Here is a 27,884-nt window from a genome sequence, read left to right as displayed (position 1 = left end):
TGCTGGTGACCAGCTGCCAGCTGGATGTAACTCCGTTCACCACCACTTTCTGGGCACAGCCATCCAGCCACAAGGATTGGCTGACACAGTTAGTCAAAGTCTCTGAACTTCTTGTATTTGACAAGCTTAAAGGAGAACTTTTTGTCTAGTCCCTGATTTTCAAATGGGTCCACAGAAAGCCTGCTCTGGAAGAAATAAATCTTATATGAGGAATTTTTATAAATCTTGACCTTCTTTTGTACAGGTCTGTGCAGACATGTTGGGTCTGGCTGAGATGGAGGTAATTTTCCCCACAGAAGCTCTCATGGTGCTGTGCATTGTTAGAAGGGTATTTTGGCTTCTGGCGAGCAGTGCTTTCACAGCATAAAGGCTTTCTACAACATTCACCCTTCAGCAGTAGGCTGGGGTACACAGCCAGGACATCTGACACCAGATGACCAAAGGGATATTCTATACCACAGGGTGTCTGCTCAGCTATAAAAGCTAAGAGAAAGGAGAGGACACAGACATATTTGTTATTACAAAATGTGTCTTCTAGAGAAAATGCTGGGCATGCTGAAGCCCTGCTTCCCAGGAAGTGTCTGGACTTCATCTGCTGATAGGAAGTAGAGAATAAATCTCATGTTTTTATTTGCCTTCACGTGCACATACAGCCTTTACTTGTACTTTAAGTTGCCTTTATCTTGACCAATGAGCTTTTTCTCCCCCCACTCTTTCCAGCTGAGGAGGGGAGTGAGAGTGGCTCAGTTGGAACCTGGCATCCAGGCAGGGTCAATCCACCGCAAAAGTTCACCCATTAGGTAGTGACATTCAGGTCTTAAAACATCATGGTCAAATTAATAAACCAAAAATCTACTACAATAAAAATGTGCAAATTGTTTTAATATTTTTTAAAGACTGCTTCCCTTAAGTGTTTTCCTTGGGTTTTTTTTTTACTTCTGTTCACTTTGACCTAAACAGACTGAACATACCATTTTTCTAGCATTCATTTTAGCAATGGACTTCAGTACAGACTGTAGTCATAATTTGTACTTAGAAATTTTGGGGCACATGAGCGTCAGCGGATTATAGGAGCTATTCAGTAATGCCACTAAAATTGAAGTTCAACTGAGTTTCCTTTAGAAAATTTTACTTCTGGGGTTAAATATGTCCAGTGTTTCAAATCCTATCAGTTTGAAAGCAGGTATTTAAATTGTCATGTGGCCTTTCTTTGCTTAGCACAATTAGAGCAATCAAAGTGTTAGGAGCAGCAGCAGGAGCAGCATGACTTCTTTAGGAGCTGTAACTTGGACAACAAATCTGAGCAAAGTGGAAGACTGCAGAGTCTTAGAATAAAACTAGCAGGGTTTTGGTTTTGGTTTGTTTCCTTCATGCAGGTTGTTTTACCCTGCAGTATTTTCCATATTTCTAATATTTCACAAAGGAGGTCTCTTTTCACTAGGAGTGCAAATAATATCCTGTACTACAGCTCTGCAGATTATTAGTTTGTTCTTTTTAGAATAATTTTTAGATTTTTGAAACCTTTTAAAGCAAATCACTTTGTAATATCTTTGTTTCTCTCAGGGTCTTTTAGCTGACTCTTGAGAATCAGAGTAGTCCTGGTTTATCTCATGTGTCTTTGAGCCCCAAGCAGATGCCAGTTGGAGAACCATAGTGACAGAGCCAATGAGCAATGAGTGACACAGCAATGAGCACTGCCAGAGGGCAGTGGAGGATCTGAATCCAGCGGTGTCCATCACTCTACAGACTGCATTGGACTGTAGGTGTTTGCCTTCCTATTTTATGTATACCAGTGTTTTTAGTGTGAATCACTAAAGCCAGAGTCTGCACCTCCTTTGTCTTCAGTAGGCCTTAATAATATATTTCCGATGTGAAGATTTAAAGAAAAATTAGGTCCTGCTTCAGCAAACATGCAGACTGGATTTTCACAGGTATTTTGCATTTATTAAATCCTACTGAAATCAGCAGAAGACACCTAGAGTTTTCAGAATAGTATTTTCCTATGAGTGTTTTCATTCACATAAATGCAGCTGTTTTACAGAGTATCTGCACAATCATGTCAAAGTCTACCTCCTTTACCCTTTGTGAATTTTTAAATAGCTAAAGAGCTATTTACCTTCCCTATGCATTTTAACAAGTTGAAGGCTGCAGTGCAATTCAGATCTTCAAGCTGATTTCCTCACAGTTTTGTTTTCCCTTCGTGGGATTCCATTTCTTTCCTACTCTTACCTCAGACATTTGAAAAAAGGATCTTTGAGGCCCAACAGGAGCAAAGAGGAAAGCTAACAATGTGGCATATGGACAAAGGTGGCTGGCTTTCTTCATGTTTAATGGATGTGAAGAGATAGCACTGTTTGCAACCATTTGTTAGCATAGATGTACTTTGATTTCTAGCCCTGGATTTAGTTTTGTATTCAGGGTGAGTATTTTGAAGTCTGAGCTCTTTTTCTAAAATCTATTCTTTTAATATTTCTATGCAAAAAAAAAAAAAAAAATCTTTTAATGTTCTTGTCTTAGAACTTTCAGAAAATATATGAAACTGAGCTCTCGCAATGAGAGTGTGCATTCCTTTTTATAGGAAGGCAATATTTACCTTTATTTTTGTAGCTAAAGAAGGAGACTTGGCCTAGAGGCTATTGGACATGGACAGTGGCCTTCTAAACTTCCTTCTCCAGAAAGATCATTCATGCCCACTTTACATAGTGCTTGTCCCTTTTTCTCTTCTGGGGCCCTGTGGCATTCCTGTGTCTTTCAGGCACGGTTATTTCTCTTCTGGGTATCCAAAATAAATTAAGGGTAGTACTGGTGGCTCACCAGAATGGTAATGGTGTGATGCTGAGGTCATGCACTGCATTGCTGTCAGGTTTGATTCCAGAGTGAGTGAGGTTGTTCAAGGGTGCAAAGAATTTTGTTATATTAGCCAATTGGACAGAATGGAGGGAACCATGCTTGGCTCTTTTTTTTAAGGAGAACTCTCTGAAGATGTCCAAACCAGAGCCATGTAGGCAGCTGACAGTTAAGCAGACCGGGCATCGGTTTTCGTGGTTCTTGGCTTTCAGTTTTTTAACAGAATAAAAGTACCAGATGGTAGCAGAGAATGAGTTTTCCTCAAGTAAAAAGTTTTTAACAAATTCTTTCATAACACAGAGGCAAAAACTATACAGGACAATACTTAGACACAAAAAACAAACATTCCTGGTTGTTAGTAAGTATTTTAAAGGAGTGATTACAGAGGCCAGAAAATTTGGATAGGGTAGAGCAGGGTATAGCTTGTATGATACAAGCAACCATGATCATTACAAGGAGTAATGGATACAAAATGAAAGAAGGGAAATTAGGTTAGATGTTAGCAAGAAATTTTTCATAGTGGGGATGCTGAGATATTGAAAGAGGTTACCCAGGGAGACTATGGATGCCCCAGCTCTGGCAGTGTTCAGATCCAAGTTGTATAAGGCCTTGAGCAACCTCATCTAGTGAGAGTTGTCCCTGCCCATGGCAGAGGAGGTTGGGACTAAATAATATTTAAGGTCCATTACAGTCCATTAACATTATATGATTCCATGATTAAAATAAGAAAAAAAATTATGGCTATGAGTATATGTTGTAGATTCTGTGGAAGGGTTTGTGTGGCAGCAGGCAAATACCCTCCAATATTTGCAGCCATTTCCAGGTCAAGCTGGACAAAAATACTAGAAATTAATTCCACATTGGTAGGGATAAGGGTATAGTGCTGCAGGTTGTCATTTTACTCTCTTGTGAAATGAACCACCTTTCAGTGGTGTCCAGCAACGGACAAGGAGTGGCCATAGACTAAAATATAAAAAGTTCTGCCCCAACATGAGGAAGAACTTCCTGACATTGAGGGTGGCAGGAACAGACTGCCCAGGGAGGTTGTGGAGTCTCTGGAAATATTCAAAACCCACACGGGCAAATTCCTACATAAGCTGCTCTAGGTGATCCTGCCTTGACAGGGGAGTTGGACTAGATAATATCCAGACCCTAACAATTCTGTGCTCCAGTGATTCTTTGAGAAAGGCAAAAACTAATCACAGCTGTAAAACCAGCACTCAGCCGGTTGTGTGTTGTGTTCTTTCCCCAGCTGAGCCTTTTGTCCTTACCGGGAGCCTTGATAGTTCCACCTCAGTTTAGTATAGGGCTGTTACTTGGGCTTCCTTTTGTCAGGACAGTGGGCAAAACACTACCATATTCTTTCTTCATAAACAGTAACCAGTTGTTCCTATGCGCAGGAATGGGCATTTAACTTACTTCAGTTATATAAAAATTGTTTGTCCAACTGAGGCATAGAGGGCTATATTTAGTGGAGAGAAGCAAACGCCTTCTTTGCTAGTTGTTGTATGGACCTACAGATCACAGTTGCCTATCTTAAACATTGTTAGGGCCACAGAAGGATTTTGCCATTAGATAAGCACAGAATGGAGCAACAGGATGGTCTAACTCCAAGCCTGGAAGAAGTGAGGTCTGGCTAGCACATCTTGGGTGATACATCAAGACAAAAATTCCCACTGTGGCAAGCTGCATAAAGAAGCAACTGCCTGTACGCATACTACTGCTCCAATGAAGATTACCCCACATTATGGGAAAGATGGCATCTGAGATCACTGAAGCCCCATGGATGCCTGAAACTCAGATTGTAAATTAAGCCACTATGGCAAGAGTTTGAGATAAGAGAAAGGTGGTACTGCTGTTCAAGTGCTATCTCAGACCTTGGGAGATGTAAACAAATCTGGGGGAGAAGAATGCATCTCTGATAATGTACATAAAGAATGCAGCCACAAGGAAAGCCAACACAGCAACTGTGCTAAAATCAGCTTTGGATAAAGAGTAGTTCCAGAGGGGAGTGATCACGATGACCAACTTATGGCCCATCTTCCCCAGAAACTCACCAACCCAAAAGATGAGAAACACTGAGAATGCAGACCAATTACCTCTAGAGGCAAGGGAATAATTTAGCCAAAGAGCATTAATTACTTTAATAGTGACAAGCTTGAATGACCTCAGGACCCCCTAGCACCAAGAAGCCCAGGGTGAAAAAAGATCAATGAGATGCTGCTGGATCTATGAGTGGTGGTTGTCTTCTTGATCTCTCTCTCTCTTTCTCCTCTCCCCACCCTCCTTTCCCTTCTATTTCTTTCTATCTCTCTACCTCAAATTTTATTGTTAAATAAAATCAGTACTATTGACTTGGACATATGGTATTGTTTGCACCTTAATTCATGCAGAGGCATCTCTTAATAATCACACACTCTTTACAGTTGTGACAGATTCTTCTATTTTTATAGACCTAGGCCCACAACATATTTCAATTGCGGTGTTTTGGGAACTCTCATAATTAATTTCCATAATCAGTCATTTTCATTGAGTCTTCACTTCATCCTTTGGGTAGCAGCCTGAAACATCGTACTTTAAGTGCCATATATTATTTTGCCATTAATGCCACCTGGTGCATATATTATATGTGGTGACATTTTATTAATTGCCCATTACCAAGAGTGTATATAAATAATTTCCTTTTCTCTGTCATAAACGTTTCAGAAGGTTTGGCTGAGGAAAGAAGATATATGCACTAGTGGGCTTGATTTCAAAAGGTGTTTGACTACAGACACTGCTAATATAGCGGAGTTGGCAGTACATGTGCCGTGCGTCTGTATTTCTGGCCTTTGCTTCCCTGGTCCTAGATAACTGAGAGGAGGAACTGAAACACTAATTAGTGAAAGCAGACTGTACTTCCAATTCCCTCCCTCATCCTCTCTTTAGCTGCATAAACCTTTGCCATCCAGTCTGTTATTCTGTTGGCTCAGAACTATCATCCTGAATATCTCAATTTGCTTCAGTAACCTATAAGCCATTTCTCTTTTACTGAGAAACTCCCTCCCACTGACTATTCATGGTTGTTTGCAAGAGAAGTCTGACTATTTTTACACTCAGTAGGTCCATTTCATCCTCTGCCCAAAGTAAAATTTCCTAATGTTTCATAGCACAGAAGTCACTACCAATAGATCTATTCACAGACGCTTAAATTCTTATTTCTTTCTTCTTTAGCCGGGGTTCGGCAACCTTTGGTCTGCGTTGTCTGTCCTGAGCCAAGGCTGATAACTCCACTGCTTAGAACTACTCTCCCTCATCCCTTAGGTTGGTGCCACTTAATCAGAATTTACAAGTATGCTCCTCCACTCACATGCATACACATTGGTACAGCTTTATGCATATCAGTCGCTGAAACAGGACAGAAACAATGCAAACAACTGGAAGATCTCTGAGCAAGTTTGTTATGGGTGAACAATCTCATTTTTTGTCTCTGGGAGTCAATCTGAACAATTTCTTCTGGGGAGAGTCTTGCTTTTCTGCTGAATTCTTGCCTTTGTATGCTTTGTGGAACCACAATGGCTCCTGTGCTGCTGCCAGTCCAGAAGGGTTTCTGTGGGAAGAGGTAGAACTGTTTCTTTTTCAAGGATACTACTGAACATGCTTCACATGAAGATTGCAAAGGATGCGGATGCACGGAATGTGGATGAAGTCAGGCAAGGCATAGCTGTGTTACAGCTTTGGTGTCTTCCAATTTATGTCAGGAGACTTAGAGGTGGCAGTGAGTAGCATCCTTCAAGAAGTGATAGGAGTGACTTCCTAGGGGATAGAGCAAATTGAGTGGAGTTTATTTTAGCTGAGACTGTCGTGGAGCAGACTAAAACCAAAGCTGCAGTAAAGATCTGCCTGCAATGATACTTGGGCAGAGAGGTGTGTGAGACACAGAAACACCAATGTTGGCTTGTCAGTCCTACAGCTGAATATTCTGAGGCAGGCTGTTATTCACTGATTGAGCTGTGAAAGAGGATGATTCACTGCTCTTTTACTGGATTTCTGAGAGGAAATTGATGGGGGATTCTCAGCGTATTGCAGGGCTAAATAGAGTCAAACACTAATGCTTGATCTTCTTCTAACTGTTCCTCAGAGAAGAGGTGAGGAGGGAAGGGCATGTGATGAGACTAGCACAGGTTTTTTTTCCACTCTTCCGCCAGATTTTTTCCCTTTCTGTTTAGGGGAAGTGCAGAACAGAAGAAATACAACCTTTGCACCATCAAACTCAGTGGGAGTTTTGCCACTGACTGCTCTGCAGAAGGATTTAATTTCTAATGTTTTAAATATGGAACAATGTGTTTGTTTGATACGTAGCTTTGTTTCAATCTGCCATTTTTAATGACTACAGTCTTGAAACATAAAAATACCAAAAAACCCTGATGTGAAAGAGTCATCCGCTTGTTAAGCGTTCCTTCTTCAAAGCATGAAGATTTAGGGATATATGGGGGAAAATAGCTGTTTATTTATTCCAGCTATAAATATAATGAAAAAAGGGAGTTCCTTAAATTTGCTTTACTACCTATTTCTAACATCAAACACATTTCTAGGGTACAGCCTTGTTCTCAGAACTAATGATGTGCTATGATTCAGCAATTCCAAGAATTTCTTTTGAATATTTCGTATACTTAAGTGAAGCTTACATGTTTAAATCCACTTGACTGCTTTAAAACTTTTCAACATATGAATGTGATGTGTTTCCATAAACCAGTAAGGAGTTTATATTGAGACAGGTAAGTGTATGTATGACTCACGTTGTATGCCATGAACTTATTTGTTTTTGTGGATTGTGATTATGCAAGTGTATTCAACAAAAAACATTATGGACTTGCATCATCATTGAAATGACAGGATGGTAAACCAGTGTAGTTACTTTTGCAGATCACTTGGAAAAAACTGCCTGTAGTAATGCTGGCACTGAAGTTCCTGTTTGACATAATGCTCCCCCCACCCCCCAAATTGTAAAGTAATGTACAATATAACCTGTACACACTGTTTCAGTTCAGCATTAATCATATATACAACCAGTAAGGTTAATCCTGCTGGTTGTTTAAAAGAATAAGATACAGTGTGCAAAGGGTGAACAATGGAATAAAACTGCGGCTTAGAAGGGGATGTATGGCAGTGATAGATACCATTTTAATTTTAATGATTTTATTCTTTGCACTGGTGGGATAGCAATATTAGCTAGAAATTAATTTTAAAAAGACTTAAAAGCCTTAGGGGTGGGAATGAGAGCAAGAATAGATAGCTATGCATAGGTATGGTTGTACAGACATAGGCATAAAAGGAATGGAATTTATTTGGCAGTCTTATGAGCCTGGCAATTAAATGTACTGATAGGAGTTGATCACCTTAGGTACTCTATAATCAAAAGAAAAAGGCATCAACAAGAGGCAATTCATGTAATTTTAAGACAATCATTGATGATAACTCAAAACATTGTTCATTTAAGTGTTAAGATTCCAGCTGAATTCACAGTGAAGATACTGAATAACATATTGTAGCAATGCATTTTCAGTGAGCCTTACTCTTCATGTAGGTCTGAGCTGCCATCATGGTCATAATGAGAAGCATTCAGTTTTGGAGGTATTTCAGTTCCATAATTAAAGGGATGGTTTTCAAAAAGGAAATTTTTTTCTCATACTTGATATAGTCAAAATTATATAAATCTATCACTTAAAAAATCTGGAATTTCTGTATTTTCCCATTTTTCAGGAATGATTATAACTGAAAATGCTACTCAGTGATATATATTAATGTGACAATTTTTAAAAGTGCTATAGGTCATCTTTGGAAAAATAAAATAAACTGAGTGATTTTCAAATAAGAAAACATCTAAATTTGCAGAACTTGCACCAATATTGTCAGACATGTTATTAGTTTGTTTTATCATTTAATTACAGTATTCTACTTTTCTAAAGTCTTATGAGATACCTTGGAATTCCATTGAGAATTATCAAATAAGAATTATATATTACAAATATGGGACAACAGCATTTTTCTATCAAAGGATATTCCTTTGTTGTTCAAAAAAATGTTTGATGCTCCTATTTTTAAAGAAATCCTTTGAAGTTCACTTCAATAGAAACTCTTGCCATACAAACCAGACAAGATTTAGTTTACTAATTAGCTGCTTCATTTTGATTTAGCATATAACAAAATCAAATCACAATTATAGATTTTTATTAATTAAACTCTTAAAAACATCTGCATATGTGCTGATGGCAAACTTTTAACCTGCCTTCTTTTATTTAATTTTCTTTCTTATAAATTCCCAATCTGATTTAATGCTCTGTGTTTTCAGGCAGACAATGCACTCACCAGCTAAAGAGCAGGAGCTAGAATTGAGGCTCGTACAAATCCTTTTTGTAGAATGAGTTTCATGGCCCATGACCAGCAATTCCCCTACAAGATCCCCCCACAGTTCTGTCAAACACGTACAAAGTTCACCATGGCACAAAACCCATTTTTCCTCCTTTGCTCTTATTCTGCTTTTCTGTGCTTCCCTGGTGTGAACATTTCTTAAATCCCTCCCCATATGCTTTCACATCAAGAAAGTATTTCTGAAGGCAAAATTAATTAAAGGACATATGGGAATAATTTTTGAAAGGATGGGTTATAGGGAGAAAAACTTTTGGGTTTTTTCAAGAGTTCAGGAATTTGTAGGAAAGGAAAATTATGTATTTTCTTTACCCTCCCTTACTTAACTTCTTTCTATCCATGTCTCTTCTCAGTATTGAGGACATGGCCTAGGAGTTTATAATTTTCATCCAAAACCATAATTACCTTATGTGTCTCTACTGTCTTTACTGCTTGATCCATCCTATTTATTTTGCGTTATCCCATCCATCTCTAACGTGACTTGAGCAAGAGCTGCTTCACTGAATGCCACTAAAGCTGTCAGTGTTACAAGTCAGCTCTACATGCAACTGAACTGCTCTTTTAGTTTGCTGGGTATCAATGAGCAGAAGATAACACAGCTCTGTGAAGCTGAAATGGTGAAAGGAGTCCAAAAATTGCCTTGTGCACCTTTACACACAATCTCCCAGCCTTTGAAAGAAGACTTGATAATACCTGCATTTGGTGCATCTGTTGGTTTGTCTTTAGGACCTGCTTGTTTTATGCTCCAAGTTTGATCATAGTTATGAACACTACACATTATGCTTATTTCTTTTTATTTGGCATCTGAATTTTGATATCTTATTTGGAAAAACATCAAAAAAACTCCATTGGAAATTTTGTGGATGTTTCTAGAATGTAACCAGAATGTTGCAGTCTCCTCTGTCCTATGACTCCAGCATCTCCAGATTTACAAGACATGATTCTTATGTGGTCCAGTCCAAATCCAACCTTAAGATCACGACTTTTTTAGAAAGTGGGGAAAAAATTTCTTCTGCTATTCTCTGAGATGGAAGCAATTAAAACCAATCAATGTATTTTCATTCTGGGATGCTACTGTGTTTCATCCAAACCACATTAAACTGAGTAGTCATCCCATATCCATTTGGTTAGACAAGTCTAACCACTGGTTTTCCCTTATTGAAGGAAAAAGGGATATCACAGCTTGGCTGCAGTTAAGGTAGTCTGGCAGATGAAGCTGAAGACCAGATGCTTTGCAAGAAAAAGGGAAGTATAAAGCCAATCAATGCCCCTTGCCCTCAGGATTAATGGCAATCAAAATCTCTGATTAGCTCTGCTATCCCCCTGCCCAAGGCAATAGAGCCTAAATTGTCAGCAGTTTCTAGTGCTATTTCAGGTAGGGAGAAATACTTCTGTGATTCCTTTCTGTGTGTCAAATTTTGTTTGATTGGAAGCCACTTTACTAGAAAGTAGGTTTTGAGCCTAAGTGCAAAAAATATGTTTTTGCTTCTAATTATTCATCTGATCACTTCTTTAATGGAGCATTTGATTTATTTCAAAGTAATCTCTGCTTTTTATATGTAAATCACGAGTTTGAGAGTGTGCTAATTAAATTATGCAAGGAAAAACTGTTCTAATCAAAAGGTGGAAAATCTATTAAAATGTTTGGTATTTATTTATATAGGCTTCCAAAGGAGGTAGCAATTGGTAGTCTGAACTACACTGTACACCATGTCCCCAAGACCAATGCAGTACATACAATAACTTATAAGATTAATGTACTCTGTGAGGCAAGGCATTGCAATCAGAAACCAATAATCAATACAAATGACCAATATGACCCAGGAAAAAAATTTCATTAATTCCAGGTAAATTAGAATTGTCTTACTTTCTTAATTGCGGAAGCCAATAGTAGATAAAAATGGCCAGTCTGACCCAGGAAAATATTTTCATTAATTCGGGGTAGAGTTGTCTTAATTGCCTAAAGCTCACATTTGGCAGTTTTGAGTTCAGAAAGGAAGTTATCAAAGTACTGAAGTATTCTAATTTTTCTAATGCTGATCAAGCAGTTCTCTAAGTTTTAAACAGCTCAACAATACCAAAGCTGTGAAAAAGCACTGAAATTTAGCTCAGCTATCTAAAGAATTTCAAAGCGCACATGATAATAATCATTGTACTAAGATAAAAAGCTGCAATAAGAACCAAGAGATTTTAAGGAGCTGTAGCTGTATAGAAAACTTTTCCATGAAGGATGGTTTTATCTTAGTATGTTTTCCAGGAAATACAATGATAAAAGGAAGAAGAACCACTAAAAAATGTTTCCTTCCATAAATACTTGCTTTTAAGAATCTAATTTTCCAGGTTCTCATGCTGTTTGGAAATACTGACAGCACATAGTCCAAGGATAGAACTAGATGCTTCCACATGTATATTTTGATGTTAGAAAAGAAATTTAAATGGACTTCTTTTTTTTCTGTTTCTGTGTCAGAAAAGTAAAAGATTCTTTGAAGCATTTGGATTTAATTTTGTTTCACCATCACTTATTCAAAATTAAGAAAATTGTTCCCCATCTCTCTTCTTCTTTTCTGTTAAATTGTTGGATCAGTAGTGCTTTCTCAGTAGTTGGTAGTTTAAAATAGTGCTTTATCATTGTACAAGAGGTTGCAGGCAAATAGAAATTCAGTCTTGGCTTATCGTGAATTGCTCTCTATGTTGTTTTTTCATGAGCCCAGAAGAAAAGATACGCCCTAAAGTCTTCCTAACACCAAGATTTACATTTTCAGACCACCAACCCATTCTGAGTACTGTAAACTCTCTCCTGTCTCTTGTCACTTTATGCTGTCAGCAGAACACCCACCTAAGTCATTCATGAGACATGAACACTACTGTGAGGAGAGCTGGGCTATAGCACAGGTGGCCAGCACTGAGCCTTGTCCCCTCCAGAGCATCTGCAGAGTTAGTAGATACCAACTTTGATATGAGCAACCTGCTCATTGGGGTTGACACAGCCAGGTGGCTACACTGAAACAGAATCTGCACTGAATTCTTGACCAAGTGGTTTAAACTGTGAGGGAGCAAAAAAAAAGGAAAGGCAGGTGGTGTATTTTACCACTCTCTGAGCATGGCTGCACCTGTCTTGGCACATGGGTAATTTCCTAAAAATAATGTAAAGAATTCTGAAGGATTTCATGATGATCCTAAATACTAATAGCGGAATGAGTTACATTGCTTACATTACAGTCTACTGCTCTTTCAGCTCATGAGTTAATCATTATAATAACAGCAACCTTTTCCTTCATATTTTATAAAACAGCTAGTAAATCTACAGTACAATAACAAAATCATTCTAATTAATTGAGAAATAAAAGGCCAGAGAAAAAAGAGGCAGTGAAAATGGCTGATTCACACCTGGTTAATAATGACATTTCAGAGACATGATTCTTGAATTGAAATGTAAGTGAAAGAGTAAGTAGTCTATTGAAGCAATTTCAGGGAGGCCTTCCTGGTGAGATCTTCAAAGGCATATAATTCAAGGAACAAGTGTTATTTGAAAATTGTTGGAAGTGAAGTTCCTAGAGTTCTAAAATGTAAAAGTTACAGAAATTTTGAAAGCATTGAAAAAAATTACAGCACAGGTAGGGTCCAGATTCTTTCCATTGTCACTCACCTTCCCTGAAATCTGGGGGAAAGTTGAAGCCCCTGTAATAAGCAATTACTTGTCATAATTATGTATTGTGTGTATCTGAAGGAGTGAAGCAATATATTATGTATCACAGCTCATAAATGGCACAGCCTCTAAATAGTGGCAAATATATTTAGTATTAGAGGTGGAGCTGTCTTGCTGCAGACTAAGCCAAACATTACTACTTTTTTCTTTTTCTTTTGGGATCAATATATTCTTTTCAAAATATAAATATGAAAAGATAGGAAATATCAATATTGTTGACATACAGAAAATTGAAGGCTATATTTAGAAGAATCTGATGGAGGAGGTACAACTGACACTGAAGAAGGCTTCAAGTATCAGCACCTTGTTATATAAGTCTTTCATGCCTTTTCTGTGTAGCCTTCCATGGGCAACTCTGGCTCTTTCTCTCCTCCTTCCTTCTGCAGTTCCAGCTCGCTCCTTCCTGTCCCTAGCACAGCCACCTAACCCTGTCTGTCCCTCATACAGTGGCTTACCTGAGCTGTCCCTCACACGACCTCCTGTCCCTTCCTCCTCACACCACAACCAGCAGACTCCAACTGACTCTTTACCAGCTAACTCACTCTTTTATCACACCCATAGCTGTGAGGGCAAGGCTGTTCCCACTCTGGTAATTGACACAGCTGCAATATATCGGGGGTAAGATTGCCTTCAGCACTGTCTCTCTCTGTCCTCCCACAGATTCCGCAACCATATGTAAACACAGATAATGCTATAATGCAAATAGTCAATCAGCTGGAGTTTTCAGAGAAGAAATTAGAAAATACAGATTAAATACGTCACATGCATCCATTAAAAGGTGATTGGCTGAGGACAGTATCAGCAATTTGCTATAAATATGGCTTGCCCTATAAGTGTCTATTTATAAAAACATATATATGCACGCATATAGTGTTTATATAGTTATGTATTTATGTTGTGTTTATCCATAATGTGAGCAGGTGGGAGTGTGTCTATGCCTCTTCCTGTACCTGAGATTCTCAGACTCGCTAAGGTTGGAAGGCACCACAGTGGGACTTCTGGTCCAACCTCCCTGCTCAAGCAGGATCACACCAGAGCATGTTGCAGAGGAACGTGTCCAGAGAGTTCTTAAATATCTCCAGTGAAGGAGACTCCACAACTTCTCTGAGCAACCTGTTTCAGTGTGTGGTCACCCACAAAGGTTAAATGCATTAGGGTTAACACATATAAAATGCATTAAGGTAAATGCCTTTTAATATATATAAAATGCACTCAAGTTAAATGCATTTAGCATTGTGATTTTAGGCTAGTTCAGTATTTTTTATTGTGAGAGGAAAAGAACTTTTACACTTTCTCTTTGCAAATACGCTAGGACGAGGGAGCATATTAATCCCCATAGGACAGGTAGGTGACTAATCACACCTTAGTAAAGTAGAGAGTGAATGTCCACCCTACAGCTTTGATGAAGTCACTAGATATAAAAGAAAAATTAATTTGGTCTATTTAATTGCACATTTTAGTCATTAATTATTTTGACTCATATTTTCTGAATTGATCTGTATTGCTATATTTAGGAAAAAGAATAAAACTTCATATTATTTGGGTTCTGTTTTGCATTTCATACTATGTAGCTTTAGAGAAAATTACTGCTGAGGTGATGATACTTATTAACAGTTCTAAAATTCTGACAGGTAGGTAACAATTTCTATGCATTGTTGTTATTGTGAACAATTTAAGTAGTATTTTTAGATTTCTTTTATGTTGCAGCAGCTGCTCTCAATTTCTCTAAGTCAGATTGCAGTTGCTGAAAGGCCACTTACTTCCTCTCTTCTTGCAAAGAAAATGACACACTGTGTTAGCTGATTTATAAACTGGTGGGGAGGAGGGTCGTTTAGTTTCAAAGAAGCCATTATTTCATGTATTTTTAGGGCAGAAGAGTCACCATTTTCTTTTTGACTGTTCTGTTAGAAGTTTGTGGGAGGAGAAAAGTGGCTGCTGTTAGTAAGAGGCGTACATAAGTGTATGTATGCTACTGCTTTATTCTGTTGTTGAAGCATGTGAATTAACAGGATGCAGCTAGTCTGAAAGAGGCATATGCAACACATTCTTTAGCCCTATAACAGAAATAGAAATTTGGCTTTCAAATCTAGGATGTAAGGGGAAAAATGCATCTAATTTCTGACAAAAACTTCAGACTTAAAGGCTTGGTTACTCAAAAAACTCTTAAGAGTTTTTAATTTCTCTTCATTAGGCTTTTTATCATTATTTCCATTTGTTTACTTCCTAAGTGTATTTTCTCATTCTTGCTATGCTATTGACTTTATTTTGTTCCTTTGATCAGAATTCAATTTACCTTTTTTTTAAGTAGCTTTTAATTTTCAAATCAAAATTACCTATGGTAAAAGGCAGAAGAGTCTGTGTAAATATGACAGATTGGTGACTCACATGTATTTTCAAATATTACAGAGACATTTAGACTATTGGAAGATCTCAATTATTTCTGATTTTTTAATGATTTTAGCTGTACCATGACATCTGAAAATTACATTTATTGCCTTAAAACCATATTGTGGTAGCACAGAATCCTATGTTAACTGATTGGAGAGCATATTTACGTGTCCTGAAATGTTACCATTATTCAGTAATAGTCCCATATCCAGCTTGTTTTGAGGCTGCAGGGTGGGAGACCCTGTGAAAACACAGATATGATGGCTACCTTAAGTTTTGCATCCTAATCAGATGTGGTAGAAGGTGGAAAGAGAAGCACAGAAAAGTGAAACTTGTAGAATATTTTATTAGCCACTATAGACAGTTTACTGTCTATAGTGCTCTTTCTGCTAGGCCAGTGTCATATCTGCTGCAGTCAGAAAACATTTATAGAAAAGTTTCTGAATGCATATTCTAAAACTTGCAGGAGTTATGATGTTTGTGTTTTGAGGACCATTTTCCTCCCTTGACTATCACCATACCACCTAAAGTATCTCCTGCAGCTGATAGCAAAGATTCTGTGCTGAGATGATCTGAAAGTAACATGGAGTTTCTAAGGAGATTTTTCATTGAACTGTGGATCTTAAAGGGTCTTTACATTCATCTCTACTCACTACCCTAAGAACTTCCTCTCCACCATCATGAAAACATTAAAGCAAACCTCTGTATACAAAATTGCTGAAGAATCACCCTGCTCTCATTGTACTGGGACAATCGGCCTGTACTGTAAAGGCAAGACTGCCTCCTTGACATCACCAAACATCTGAGTTGTGGTTCTGACTTACTTCCTTTGCAGTATCTAAAAGCCACCTCTTCCTGCATCTTTAAAACTCATCCTTCACCTTGTTTACTTTATTTAAATTGAATTCATCTAGCAGTGAAGTTCCTCTCAAATAGGGTAGATGGTATCTTCGATTTACAATGTTTCTTAATGTCCCACACTGATATATTACTGCATCAATATAAGTTTTTAAAAAGCTTGTTCCCATAAAATTTCTGCTTAATGCTTTATAATTTTCAGAAATGTTCAGATTGCAGAGCATGGGAATAATTGCTAAATGCTCCTCACATGCATATCTTTGTCAGGCAGTCATAAAGTAAGTTGAAAGCAAAATGGTTTATGGAAAATTAGTTACATAGCTTGTAAAATGCTCTACAATGTACTGCAAACAAAAGGGAACATTTTCTGCAATTTCACAATTTTGTACTTGCTCAGATGGCCATTAACCAACAAGATGAAAATCAAATTTATCCTATTCATGCTATGAATTATCTGTGATTAGCAGTGTATAGAATGTGATTTTCTAAAGCTTCTTTCATATTCAAGGTATCTTCAAGCACTTTGGGAAAAAAAAAAAAAAGACGAAATAAACACCATAAGTATACTAAACATGTATAGGGTAAAAAAACTTGCCCTTTTCTTTAGGCCAGGATTGAATCTTTGCTTAGTGACTCTTAGAAATCTTGTGTTATAGAATCCTAAAGTCAAGGGGATTTTGCTATTTCTAGTCTTGTGTATTATAATAGTTTCTGAGGCTTTTGATGTATCCTGCTTTCAAAATTGAATCAAGAATGACTGGCAATCATGTTCCTTTCTTAGTGGTATAAATTCTATGCATACACCTTAAACTGACCCTGTTCTATATAACCCATAATCCTTTTATATGTATTTAGGAATCATGGGCCAACCTCTGAAATGTCCAGAAAGAATGAGAATTTACTTGCAATACTTTCATTTTATTATTATTTGACCTAGAGTTTTCCAAGCTGCTGTAATGAACTTGAGTCATGGTTTGTTACGTCTTCTGAGCAAGTCTTCTCTATTCTGTGATGCCCACATAACTCCAGCTAATTGCGCTTTATGAAGTGAATGAGTACCATAAGATTTGCAGTTCTGTTCCAGAATGCATCTCCACACATTGTGATTCTGTGCATACAAATAAGCTAGGACTTGCATTTGCCTTCATGTCACTGCAGTAGTAGGATCTAGGCTCCAATAGGCCCATAAGTAAAGAAGGCTGGATTAGCACAAATGTGAGATTTTCCGTTGCTGCTCAGTAGTATCGCCCAACTCTTTTGTGCACATCTAAACAACTTTAACAAATCAAAGTCTATTCTAACTACCAGAAAGGATGGTCTTCCAGTAGGCATGTATAGATAGGAGTACAAATAACATACAGCATCATTATAATGATAGGTGTGAACTTAACCACAGTGATCACATAGCCCGTATAAGGTCTTTAAACATGTATAGCTGGAAGCTTGGCTGGAATCTTTTAGCAGGATCAAGCTTCCTTGTGCAAATAGCAAAAGCCAATAAAGACAAAAAGAGAATAAGAAACTTGCCAGAGCCATTCTGTTATAACACAGAGGAGGAGATGCTATTGGTTTATGAAGTATTAAAGTATATCTAAAATATAAAGAAATTCAGATACAACTGTGTTTTTGCCATTGATGAATGCACAATTCAAAAGTATCAAAAACTGAAGAGAAAGCTGCTTACCCATATAGTGATCATCAAAGTCTTTTAGTTAAATGATGTTTACACTGTTCATTAATTGGTTTGGTACTTTCAACAGCTACCCTGCCAGTTTGACAATTATGCAGTCTAAGCTTTTCACACACTAAATTGCCAAAATAAGCAAAGCTTTTCTACATATCAGATCCTCACCATGTCTTACTCATTACTAATAAGTTTGATGGCTTTGGAGATAATTTTTTATTCTTAAATACTATTTGTTCTCTTCTTTTTTTTTTTTTTTTTTTTTTTTTTTTTTTTTTTTTTTTAAGACTACCACCAAGACTGTTAGTATTATCAGATGCAGTCTAAATTTCTGCAGGTCTGAATCCTGAGCCCTTTGAAGACACCTCTTCCAAGGTTTCACGTCATAATATTAAACATTATCAGCTGGGTCAGTTTTGGGTTAGTAATATCAGGGTAATATGGGCCATGGATTCTTTAATTTTTAAGTCTGTCAGACCCTACAAGTTTGCAACATTTACCATCATGCTTAGTAAGTAAGACCTTTTATGGAATTGGAACAAAAATCCTATATGAAGGATGGTGATACAAAGAGTGACCTGATGTACATATCAAGGGCCCAAAAGGAATCTAGCATTAGGAAAAGGTAGTTTCATATTCAATAATTCCAGTTTTCTTAGTGACTGCATTTCGCATGGGCCACTGCTTTTCTGAGCCAGTGTCTGTGGCTCTGGCTATGCTAAGTGGCAGCTGCTGTGTACGTTCTCCAGGGAAGGGAGCTGGCAAAGGCAAATTTATGTCACTCATCTTCCTCTGCCATGCAGGAATGTGGGAGGAGCATTAAGGCAATGTACATCATTCTGATACCACTGTAGTGAAAAAAGACTGCTCTAGGCTGTGCGTTGTAATGCTCTGTAAGACTGTGTGGGCCCAGTAGTCTCCACCTGTCAGCAATTGCAGTGTCATTACTTGAGTTTTTGGGTGAATCCGGGATATTTAATACAGTTTTTCACTCAGAGTTCCTCAGCTGCACCAAGCATGTTCCTAATGTTAAATAAGTGAGTAGTATTTTAGAAGTCTTTTTTGCATTCTTGAAATTCTCATCTGAGCACAAAGTCCTTGGCTCCTTTGTGTATTTCCAAATTATTAAAGAATTTGGATGGTTAACAGTTTGCCATGTACTGAGTTTTATGGCCACTGCATCTCTAATGCACTGTGCCATACAGGTTCTTCGGTGTCCTGGACACTGAGAATTAGCATCCTGCATGAAGTCAGATGCCAGCATTATACGTAATTCATAGTAAATGTAAAAATTCATCACTGTTGTAGTTGATTGATGGCAGCAGTGGGGCATTTCATTTGAGATTTCTTCAACACAGCTAATCTTAAATCCAGTTTAATATTAGATACAATTTACCATGTATCTGGCTGACAGCAACATCAGAATATTTCTTTCATCTCATTTCTACACAGCTTAGGAAACACACATCCAAGGGCTAAAAAAGGTCATTAAATTAAACAAGAACAAAAATTGGCATTATGTCTCCTCTTTCAAGTTTGCATGGAGAATTTTCCATGCCTATGTGCTCTGAAAAGGGCTGTAATCCAAATGATACACTGCTGATCTGATGATCCAAAATGATTTTCAAAGCTTGGACAAGAGCTGTGGACTAAATTCAGCTTTCATTAAGACCTCATTCCAAATACAGAAATACGTAAAGAGGCAGTGGATTCTCATGGTTGAACATAGCAGCAGAGGTGTGAATGAACTGTTCTAAGGGTGCAAATACAAATTAAAATTCTGTGATGCGGAAAGAACAAACTAAGGCAGAATAGAGTAGGGGAAAGCTGGGCACAGTAAGTGTGTGGATCAGAGTATTGTGGTTGATCTCCTAAAGATACAGCAGTCTGTCTGAAAGGCCAACAGGAAAGCTGCTTATCATGCACAGCATTCATGAGCAGCTAGATTCTGACAAGATGTAGAAAAAAATCAAAAAACACAGATACCAATCTTGCCCCCATGAACTGGCCAGTCCTGGGATTTAAAAATAATGATTTTTTTTTAAAATCTCCTCAGCATAGCGTTTTTGCTCTGTGTGTGGTAGAGGTACTTGCTCAGATGTCTCCACCCTTGCTGGCCCTTTGTGCTCTCTGTCTCTCTGCCAGCATTTAGGTGCTTTTATTGTTCCTCACCACCGCTATCTCTTGATTTGTTGCCTCAGCCAGCTATTCCTGCCTTTACATTGCCTGTGCCTGCCTTGCATCCTGTCTGAGCCTCCTTCCTTATTATCTTAATGTTGAATCCTGTTATGCCAGTGTAATACTTTCTATTAGCTAAATAGTCTTCTTTCAGTTTAATTGGGAAGGCAACCTTGACAACAAGTTTTATTGAATCTTACTGAAAAATAGAAGGTGCTGCAGAGAGTCCAGAGAAGGGCAAGGACCCTGGTGAATGGACTGGAGCACAAGTCTTATGAGGAGTGGCTGAGGGAACTTGGGATGTGTAGCCTGGAGAACAGGAGGCTCAGGGAGGACCATATTCCTCTCTGTAACTACATGTAAGGAGGTTTTAGCAAGGTGGGGGTCAGTCTCTTCTCCAGGTTTCAAGTGACAGGATGCGAGGAATGGCTTCAAATTGCACCATGGTAGGTTTAAATTAGATATTAGAAGAAATTTCTTAATGGAAAAGGTTGTCAAACATTGGAATAGACCACCCAAGGAAGTGGTAGAGTCACCATCCCTGGAATTTTTTAAAAAAATGTGGCTATGTCACTTGAGGAAACAGTTTAATGGTGAACATGGTGGTGGTGCTGGGTTAGACTTGATGGTCTTAACAGTCTTTTCCAACTTTAGCATTCTGTGATTCTGTGAATCAAACTATGAACCAAACCATGATTAGGATATTATTTCTATTATTGCAATTTATTTTCCAGGATTAAATATGCCACTGCAAAATCTTTTTATGACTGGTTCTGGTTCTGGCCAGGACAAGATTGGTCTTTGCAGTGGCCAGAACGGGGCATGGCTAGAATCTGGAGGTTATTTTATACCACCTCATGTCATTGCTGGGGTCAGGGGGAAAGGAGTTTCTTGCAACAAGAAGGAGGCTTTCCTTCCAGAGGGAGTGGCAGAGGGAGTGCTCAGTTAATGCTGATTCTGAACATTTTTAGTGTGATTCACTCACCTCTCTTGTACACTTGTTATCAATGTTGTTGCTGTAACTGTTCATTTTCTTATCTCGTTACCATCTCCAGTATATTGTTCTTAGCCCATGATCTTTCCTTTTGTGCCTCCAATTCTCCTCTTCAGCCGCCAGCAGGGAGGGGGACGGAGGAGTGAGCAAGTTGCAGTGTGGTTTGGAGCAAATCAGTGGCAGCCCTGAACTGAGGAGTAGCATCCCTAAATCACCAGTGTCCAAAGATGGAGACTAGATGACCAAATGTGCATATATGTACATGCATATCAAGACAGTTTATGCATTTTTATTTTTCCTGTATTACCATTTTGCTTCCATGTGAAAGGAGATAAAAGTGCTTTTTGCTGCCTCACTTGCTAGTTTCTTTTAGCAAGTACTTCCACATATGAGACAGAATACTTCATTATTATGATGGAAATTTTGACACCATTAAAAATACAGTGTAAAATATGCAGAGAGACTCTCTGGTTAGAATTTGTGTGAAATGGAAAGGTAAAGAATAAAATGATGCCTGTTTTGAATTATACTGAAAAAAATGCATGCCAGTAGACCTACCTTTAATTATTGTATTCTTATAGCTTGCCTTGTGGATTAAAAATAAAAGCAAGACCTTATTTAGCCACTATTTTGGTGACTTACCTGTGCTTTAGGTATTACTAACCCTTGCTTGTTCTGTAAATTTCTGAATGTAAGCCTTATCTCCTGAACCTCCTTTTCTAGAATAGAATATACAACCATTTTATGTCACTAGGGTCAAAAGGAAGCCAACTTGCATGGGAAGTGTTTGAGCTGTCTTCTGTCTGCAATGCTACCTGTAACTCACACAAAAAGTCCAGATATTAAGAGACAAGACGCAATTCTATCAGCTCGTATGCTTGTAAATATGTTCTTAGCCTCCATTCAGCTACAATTTAAGTAAGCTATCTTAAACTCCAGTGAAATTCAAGAGGGGGTGTACTCTTCAGTAGGCAGGCACAGGGCTTTGCTAAAAGCTGAACAAGTACTAGTCCTTGCAGCCTCTCATACATCCCACAATGTGTTCTAATTTCATCAAAAAAGAAACACACAACAACCCTGTATGAAGAGTAGCTTGGTTAAGGCTCTGACCGCAGGCAGGGTTAAATATAAAATGTCAATGCTGACAATTCTTCGTGAATATAACAATCTCAGCTCATTCAAGATTTTGACAGTATTTTACAACTATATATATGAATTTTCTAATGTATTAATATGTCTTACATATGTAAAAATGTGTGTTTCTTAAATTTTGCATACTTCTGAAGCAGATGATCTTTGAGATTCCTTTCAACCTAAACGGTTTCATGACTCTTTGAGTTTCACATTCACAAGCCTCGGTTCTCCTGGAGCAGTCTAACTGCTCTGTTAGAAGGACAATACAGCAGAAAACAGTCCAGGTTTCTGTACTGGAGTGGTGGTAGCTTTCTAAAATGTGTATTGATGAGATCAGATGTTTTGTAGGGACCTCATACTTGCCAGGAAGGAGAAATTGGTCAGGTTGTGAGATTCAGGAGCAGTCTTTATTGCAATGACCATGAGAATGTGGAGTTCAGGAACCTTCAAAGAAGGAACAAAGCCAAAAGATAGGAGCCCAACCATGGTGTTCAGACTTTTTCATGTTCAGGTATCTGCTTGGAAGAATCCCATAAATATACAGTCCTAGAGATTAGAGGTACCAGAAGAACTGGTTGATTTTCAAGGATCCTCCTCCTTGAAGTTAAAAAATGGTCTCCTTCCAAGTGCAGGAAATCAAACAAACATGGCAGGAGGTCCACATAATTGAACCGGTAGCTCTGGACAAAACTCGGAATTAAAAAGGAAGCATACGAGAGATGGAATCAGGGCCAAGTGGCCCAGGAGGAATACAAATACCCTGTCTGAGAGTGGAGGTATGGGACTGAATGTTCCCTGACATGGAAGGCAACAAGAAGGGCTTCTACATATGTAAGAGAAGCAAAAGCAAGACTAGAAAAATGTGGGGCTGCTGTTGAAATGATTAGGAGACCTTGCAAGGCAAGGCAATGGCGTAGAAATGGTTGAGGCCTTTTTCACCCATCTTGATAGGTAAGACTGACCTTCAGGAATCTCAAGCCTCTGAGTTTTGGGAGAAAGTCTGGAGCCATGATGAACAGCTGAACAAAACAAAAGACTCTTCCACTGTGAAGGTTGTCAAACAGTGGAACAGGTTGCACAGACAGGTTGCAGAGCCTTCATCTGTCAAGATGCTCAAACTCTGACTGAACAAAGTTCTGGAATACCTGCTCTGACTCACTCTGCTTAAGCAGGCAGCACCAGACTAGATTATATCAAGAAGTCCTTTCCAACATAAATAATTATGTGATTATGTGAACATAATACCAGTACAGGTACGCAGAATCTTTAGGGAAAAGATGGAAGGAGGCAGAGTTCTTCTACATTTTGAGTTCTATTTTTCCTGAAATTTTGTTAGGCACTTTTACATATAAACTCAGGAACAAATAAAAATGGCCTTTTCCACTGGAAGTACAACTTACACACAAACAGAAGAAACCATAATGGTACATAACTTACTCATATTAAAGATCTGAACTGTATTACTTGTGGAAATTTATAAAACAATGTCAATATTAGTGGCCATTCATTCAAAGATTTTTTTTTAATGTAAAATAACAATATCTTCTGTGTTTGACTCTAGCTTCTATTGTGGCTGACCCAGTGAGAGAAGTGGTTAAGTTTTCAGCGTAAATCATAAGTCTATTGTCTTTGTGGTGGAGGCTTAGAAGTTACTTCTTTGAACTTCTGCATGCATCTTACGTATCTTATCAGGAATGTTTTGGCATCTCACAGATGTAAACTCCTGGACACTGCTCTGTGTCTCTATTTCTCTTATCTCATGTGTGGGTGCGGCAGCAGTGATATACTGAATCAGCATTAAGTACAGAGATATGTGAATTATCTGTGAGTACTTCATAGCTCATAGGCCCAGATGTGTGTATCTACTATATGTAGATGTGTTTTATTCATTTAGGTGACAGTTTAACATCAGATGAATTCTATAAAACATGTGTTTCTTGAGCTAAAGCAGTGCACAAGATAGAATTGATGTAACATTTTCCTGAACAATAAGTCATTGAGATTTGCATGAATAAATTATAATGCAGGAGTATTAAACAAGGCCAAATGACCTTGATAGATGTGCTCTTTATGCTTTAAAACATACTAAAATAATGGATATCATATTAAATTATAAACCTTCAGTAAGAAGCCAATTGACAAATAAAAACTAAAAAGTACAAAAGACATCTCAAAACCTGCACATGTAAACCAGTTGAAGCAATCTATTAAAACATACTTTAAAGAGTCATAAATTAGAATTATATAAAGAAGCTTTAAAATGACATATTATTATAGCTGATTATGTTTTGACAATATAGTAGATCTTTAAAATGCACATGGTTTGACTCCTTTTGATGATAAAATTTACTTTTTCTTTTGTAGAAAATGATGAGGTCATCTGTGTTTCATATGTTCATACTAAGCATGGTTGCTGTCGATGTGATTGTTGCTGCTAGCAACTACTATAAAGGAGAAAATTTCAAGAGACAATATGATGAATTTTACCTTGCTGAGGTGAGTATGCTGAAACGACTATCTGGGTAATTTTCAAGATAAGCTAAAGTAAAAAATGTGACTGTCAAGAACATTTTAGTGTGTAATTTTTTTATTCCCTGAAGCATTCCAAGAGTACTTTGCTAACTTGTTCAACTTTCTCTGTCTGACAATGGCTGACAGCCCTATCTTACAACCTTTTGAAAGGTAATTTCCTCAAACAAAATGTTAGTGGTAGTGAGCTGAGACTTAAGTATACCATATGCAGGCAATGCATGGCTGCTGAGTTGCTATCTTTCTCTAGCAGGAGTGTAACATTCGTAAGACTTTAACTTTTAAAAGATAACAAAACACTGTATTTAAAAAGTGTAATATAGAACATCTTCCTAAATACTCTTTATTTGATATACATATACTTAACTGCCGGAAGGTCCTTAAGCATAACCAAAATAATGTTACAAATAGTCTGGCTTCAGCAATCACAAGAGCACATCACAAAAAAAAAAAAAAAAACAAAAAAAAACCCACAAAAAACCAAGAAAAAAATTTCCAATCATGAATTTTGTAAAGGAGGAGTCTGTGCTCCTGAACTAGTGAATTGGAGGTACAGGTAACATTCTGAAAAGGACCTGCTTGAGTCATTAGCTGGTCAAAGATCTTACTGTAGAGCATGCACTGGAGATCCTAAAACCTTGCCTGGATAGGGCAAATTTCTACTTTATGCTTACTGCAGTTTCCCTGGCTTCAGTGGTTACACAGTCTTTTGGAGCCAGAGGGGTCATTCTTAGACTAGAGTGAATGAGAGCAGAATGTTCATAGTTGTTTCTCTGGTTTTGGTTGTTGTGTGATTTTCTATGTCTAAATATATTTTATATTCAGACTCACATTCCCAGCTTTAAACCCTTTAGTCCATAACAGTACAATACTGTATGGATCTCCTTTTTTTAAGGAAGGTTGAGTTGATGCGTATTTTTTATCTTCGTTTTAGAATTTATATCTGATCTCATAAAATCATATGAAGTTGAGAGTTCTCCAGTTCTGGGACAGAAGTGAGAGCAAAAGCACCTGTTAAAAACAGCACTAGAGTCCAAACATTTAAAAAAGTGCAGATTATAAAGCCAGCAGTGCTGCATCATTCTTCATTGTCTCTCGTGCTGCTGGGGATTGCTGTAGTTTGTATGAATATTGAGTTAATGTTGGTGTGAACAACAATTACTAGAATAATTGTGAAATGTGTTGTCTTTATTTTATCTCAAGTTCTAAGACTATTTTAAAAACAACATGAACATAAAAATTATTATCCTGAAAATAAGACATTGGAATAAAACCAGCAAATGCTGGGTTGTCTTTTAGAGTGCTCCACAGATCTTAGAGTAGAATTGAGGACAAGAAAACTCACCTTAATCTCCATCATGATTTAGCACCAGCAAACAGCTCAGCCCCATGCATCCTCTTGTTCAGTCTCCCTCAATGGGATGGGGCAGAGAATGGTCAAAATAAAAGTGAGAGAGCTCATAGGTTGATATAAAAGCAGTTTAATAGGTAAAGCAAAAGTCATGCACACAAGCAAAGCAAAGCAAGGGATTCATTCACCAATTTGCATGGACAGGGAAATCATCTCCAGGAAAGCTGGGCTCCATCAGCCGTAACAGTAACTTGGGCAGACAAACAGCTTCATTTTAAATATTCCCCCCCTTAGTTCTGCTTCCTCTATCCTTTTATGCTGGGCACAATGCCCTGTAGCACAGGATATCCTTGTGTTCAGTTGGGGTCAGCTGTCCTGGCTGTTTCCTCTCCCCATTCCTTGTGCACCCCCTGCCTGCTCCCTGGTGGGGTGAGAGGCAGAAAATGCCTCTGTACAAGCACTGCTCAGCAACAGCTGAAACATCCCTGTGTTACCAACACTGTTTGCAGCACAAATCCAAAATAACACCATAGAAACTATGATGGGGAAAATTAAGTCTGTCACAGGCAGATCCAGTACAATATCCTTGGCTGGAAACAAATAATTAAGTCAGCATTAAAGCCTGAGGCCATGAACTCTTCACAGCAGACATTTTTGCTTTGTGCTCAGGATACAGCAAGTGGAGCCTGCGTTCTTGACAAAATAGCATTAATTCTATTTATATTCAAAATAGGGAACATTGCATGTCCTATTTCTATTTTGGCTCTGAATATACAGTATAATTATGCTTTTATTAATCAGTGCTAGAAACAATCTCTTCGATATTTATTTCAAGTATAAAGTTTGCAGGGTTTGTTTTGGGGTTTTTTTCAGTAGAAACACTTGCCAGGGTTTATTCAAGGTGAATATATAATGTAGACTAGTGTATTATAATTCTGTCCTATAAGCAATGTCCAGTTTTCTTTAACAATACATTTTTCTCTTTCTGCATAGTTTAGATAATTGATTTCTTAGTGGAGAGGTTGTCAGAAAACTCGTTTGCCTTCTTACGTTTCCAAGTATGTGAAGTAAAGTATTCTGGGATAGAGAAAGTTGAGATTTTTTATTTGTAAAGCATTTCTTATGTCCATTGTTTGGATTTCCTGGGTTTGTGTTTCTTTTTTTTTTTTTTTTTAATCCTGTGATGCTTTTACTAGAGGCATTATAAAAATCAAACAAAACCCTAGTATGTTATAGGAGGAACAAAATATCAGAAGAGCAGAAGAATAGAAAAATCCGGAGAGAGAGGAAAAATCAATAAGCTGGTGTCATTTTCTATTTGGTTGTTATGAAACTTGTTCTTTGTAGCACAAAAGGTGTACAAAGGAAATATTTTTCAGAGCATTGAAGAAGCTGAATATTCAAACAGTGCAGGTTATTCCACAGTTTGTTTGCTTGGTGAAGAAGACCAGTTGGAGAAGGATGCACTGCTGTTGCTCTGTCTTTTCCATTAGAGTAGGCTGTAGAAAGCTTTCCCTTCACTGGGAGCTGACTATAACAGCCAACTGCAGTGAGAATTCACTTTGCTAAAGGAAATGACCAGATAGACTACAGCATGCATATCTGTCCGTAATCCCACTGATCCTACTTGGAAGAATTCTAATCTTTTCCTGACAGCTTGATAACCTTTCAAGTAAGACACTGTTACAAAGAAATAAAAAATGAGTCTGTCACTGTTGGTTGCTGACTGGTAGTGAGCTGTGCCTCTGCCAAAAAGAAGTGTTGAGTGGCTACTAGCAGAAGGTCATGCTGATGAAAGTGGAATTAA

The 27,884-nt window shown here is 37.9% G+C and overlaps 1 protein-coding gene and 1 long non-coding RNA gene across 2 annotated transcripts in view; one reads left to right on the top strand and one right to left on the bottom strand.

The window, feature by feature from the left end:
* NALCN (sodium leak channel, non-selective) overlaps positions 1 to 27,884 on the top strand; it is a 238,087-nt gene that overhangs the window by 94,206 nt on the left and 115,997 nt on the right. Inside the window, exon 11 of the mRNA XM_066176413.1 lies at positions 24,562 to 24,693. Within this exon, the coding sequence (XP_066032510.1) occupies positions 24,562 to 24,693 (132 nt within the window). The remainder of the gene's footprint in view (positions 1 to 24,561; positions 24,694 to 27,884) is intronic.
* Positions 1 to 27,884, bottom strand: part of LOC136285350 (uncharacterized) — a 55,363-nt gene that overhangs the window by 21,594 nt on the left and 5,885 nt on the right. The gene's annotated exons all lie outside the window — the stretch shown is intronic.

Source organism: Chamaea fasciata, unplaced genomic scaffold, assembly GCF_029207755.1.
Source record: "Chamaea fasciata isolate MVZ Bird 193981 ecotype frontalis unplaced genomic scaffold, bChaFas1.0.hap1 SCAF_2, whole genome shotgun sequence".
Classification (NCBI taxonomy): domain Eukaryota; kingdom Metazoa; phylum Chordata; class Aves; order Passeriformes; family Sylviidae; genus Chamaea; species Chamaea fasciata.
This window is presented reverse-complemented; position numbering and strand designations above follow the sequence as displayed.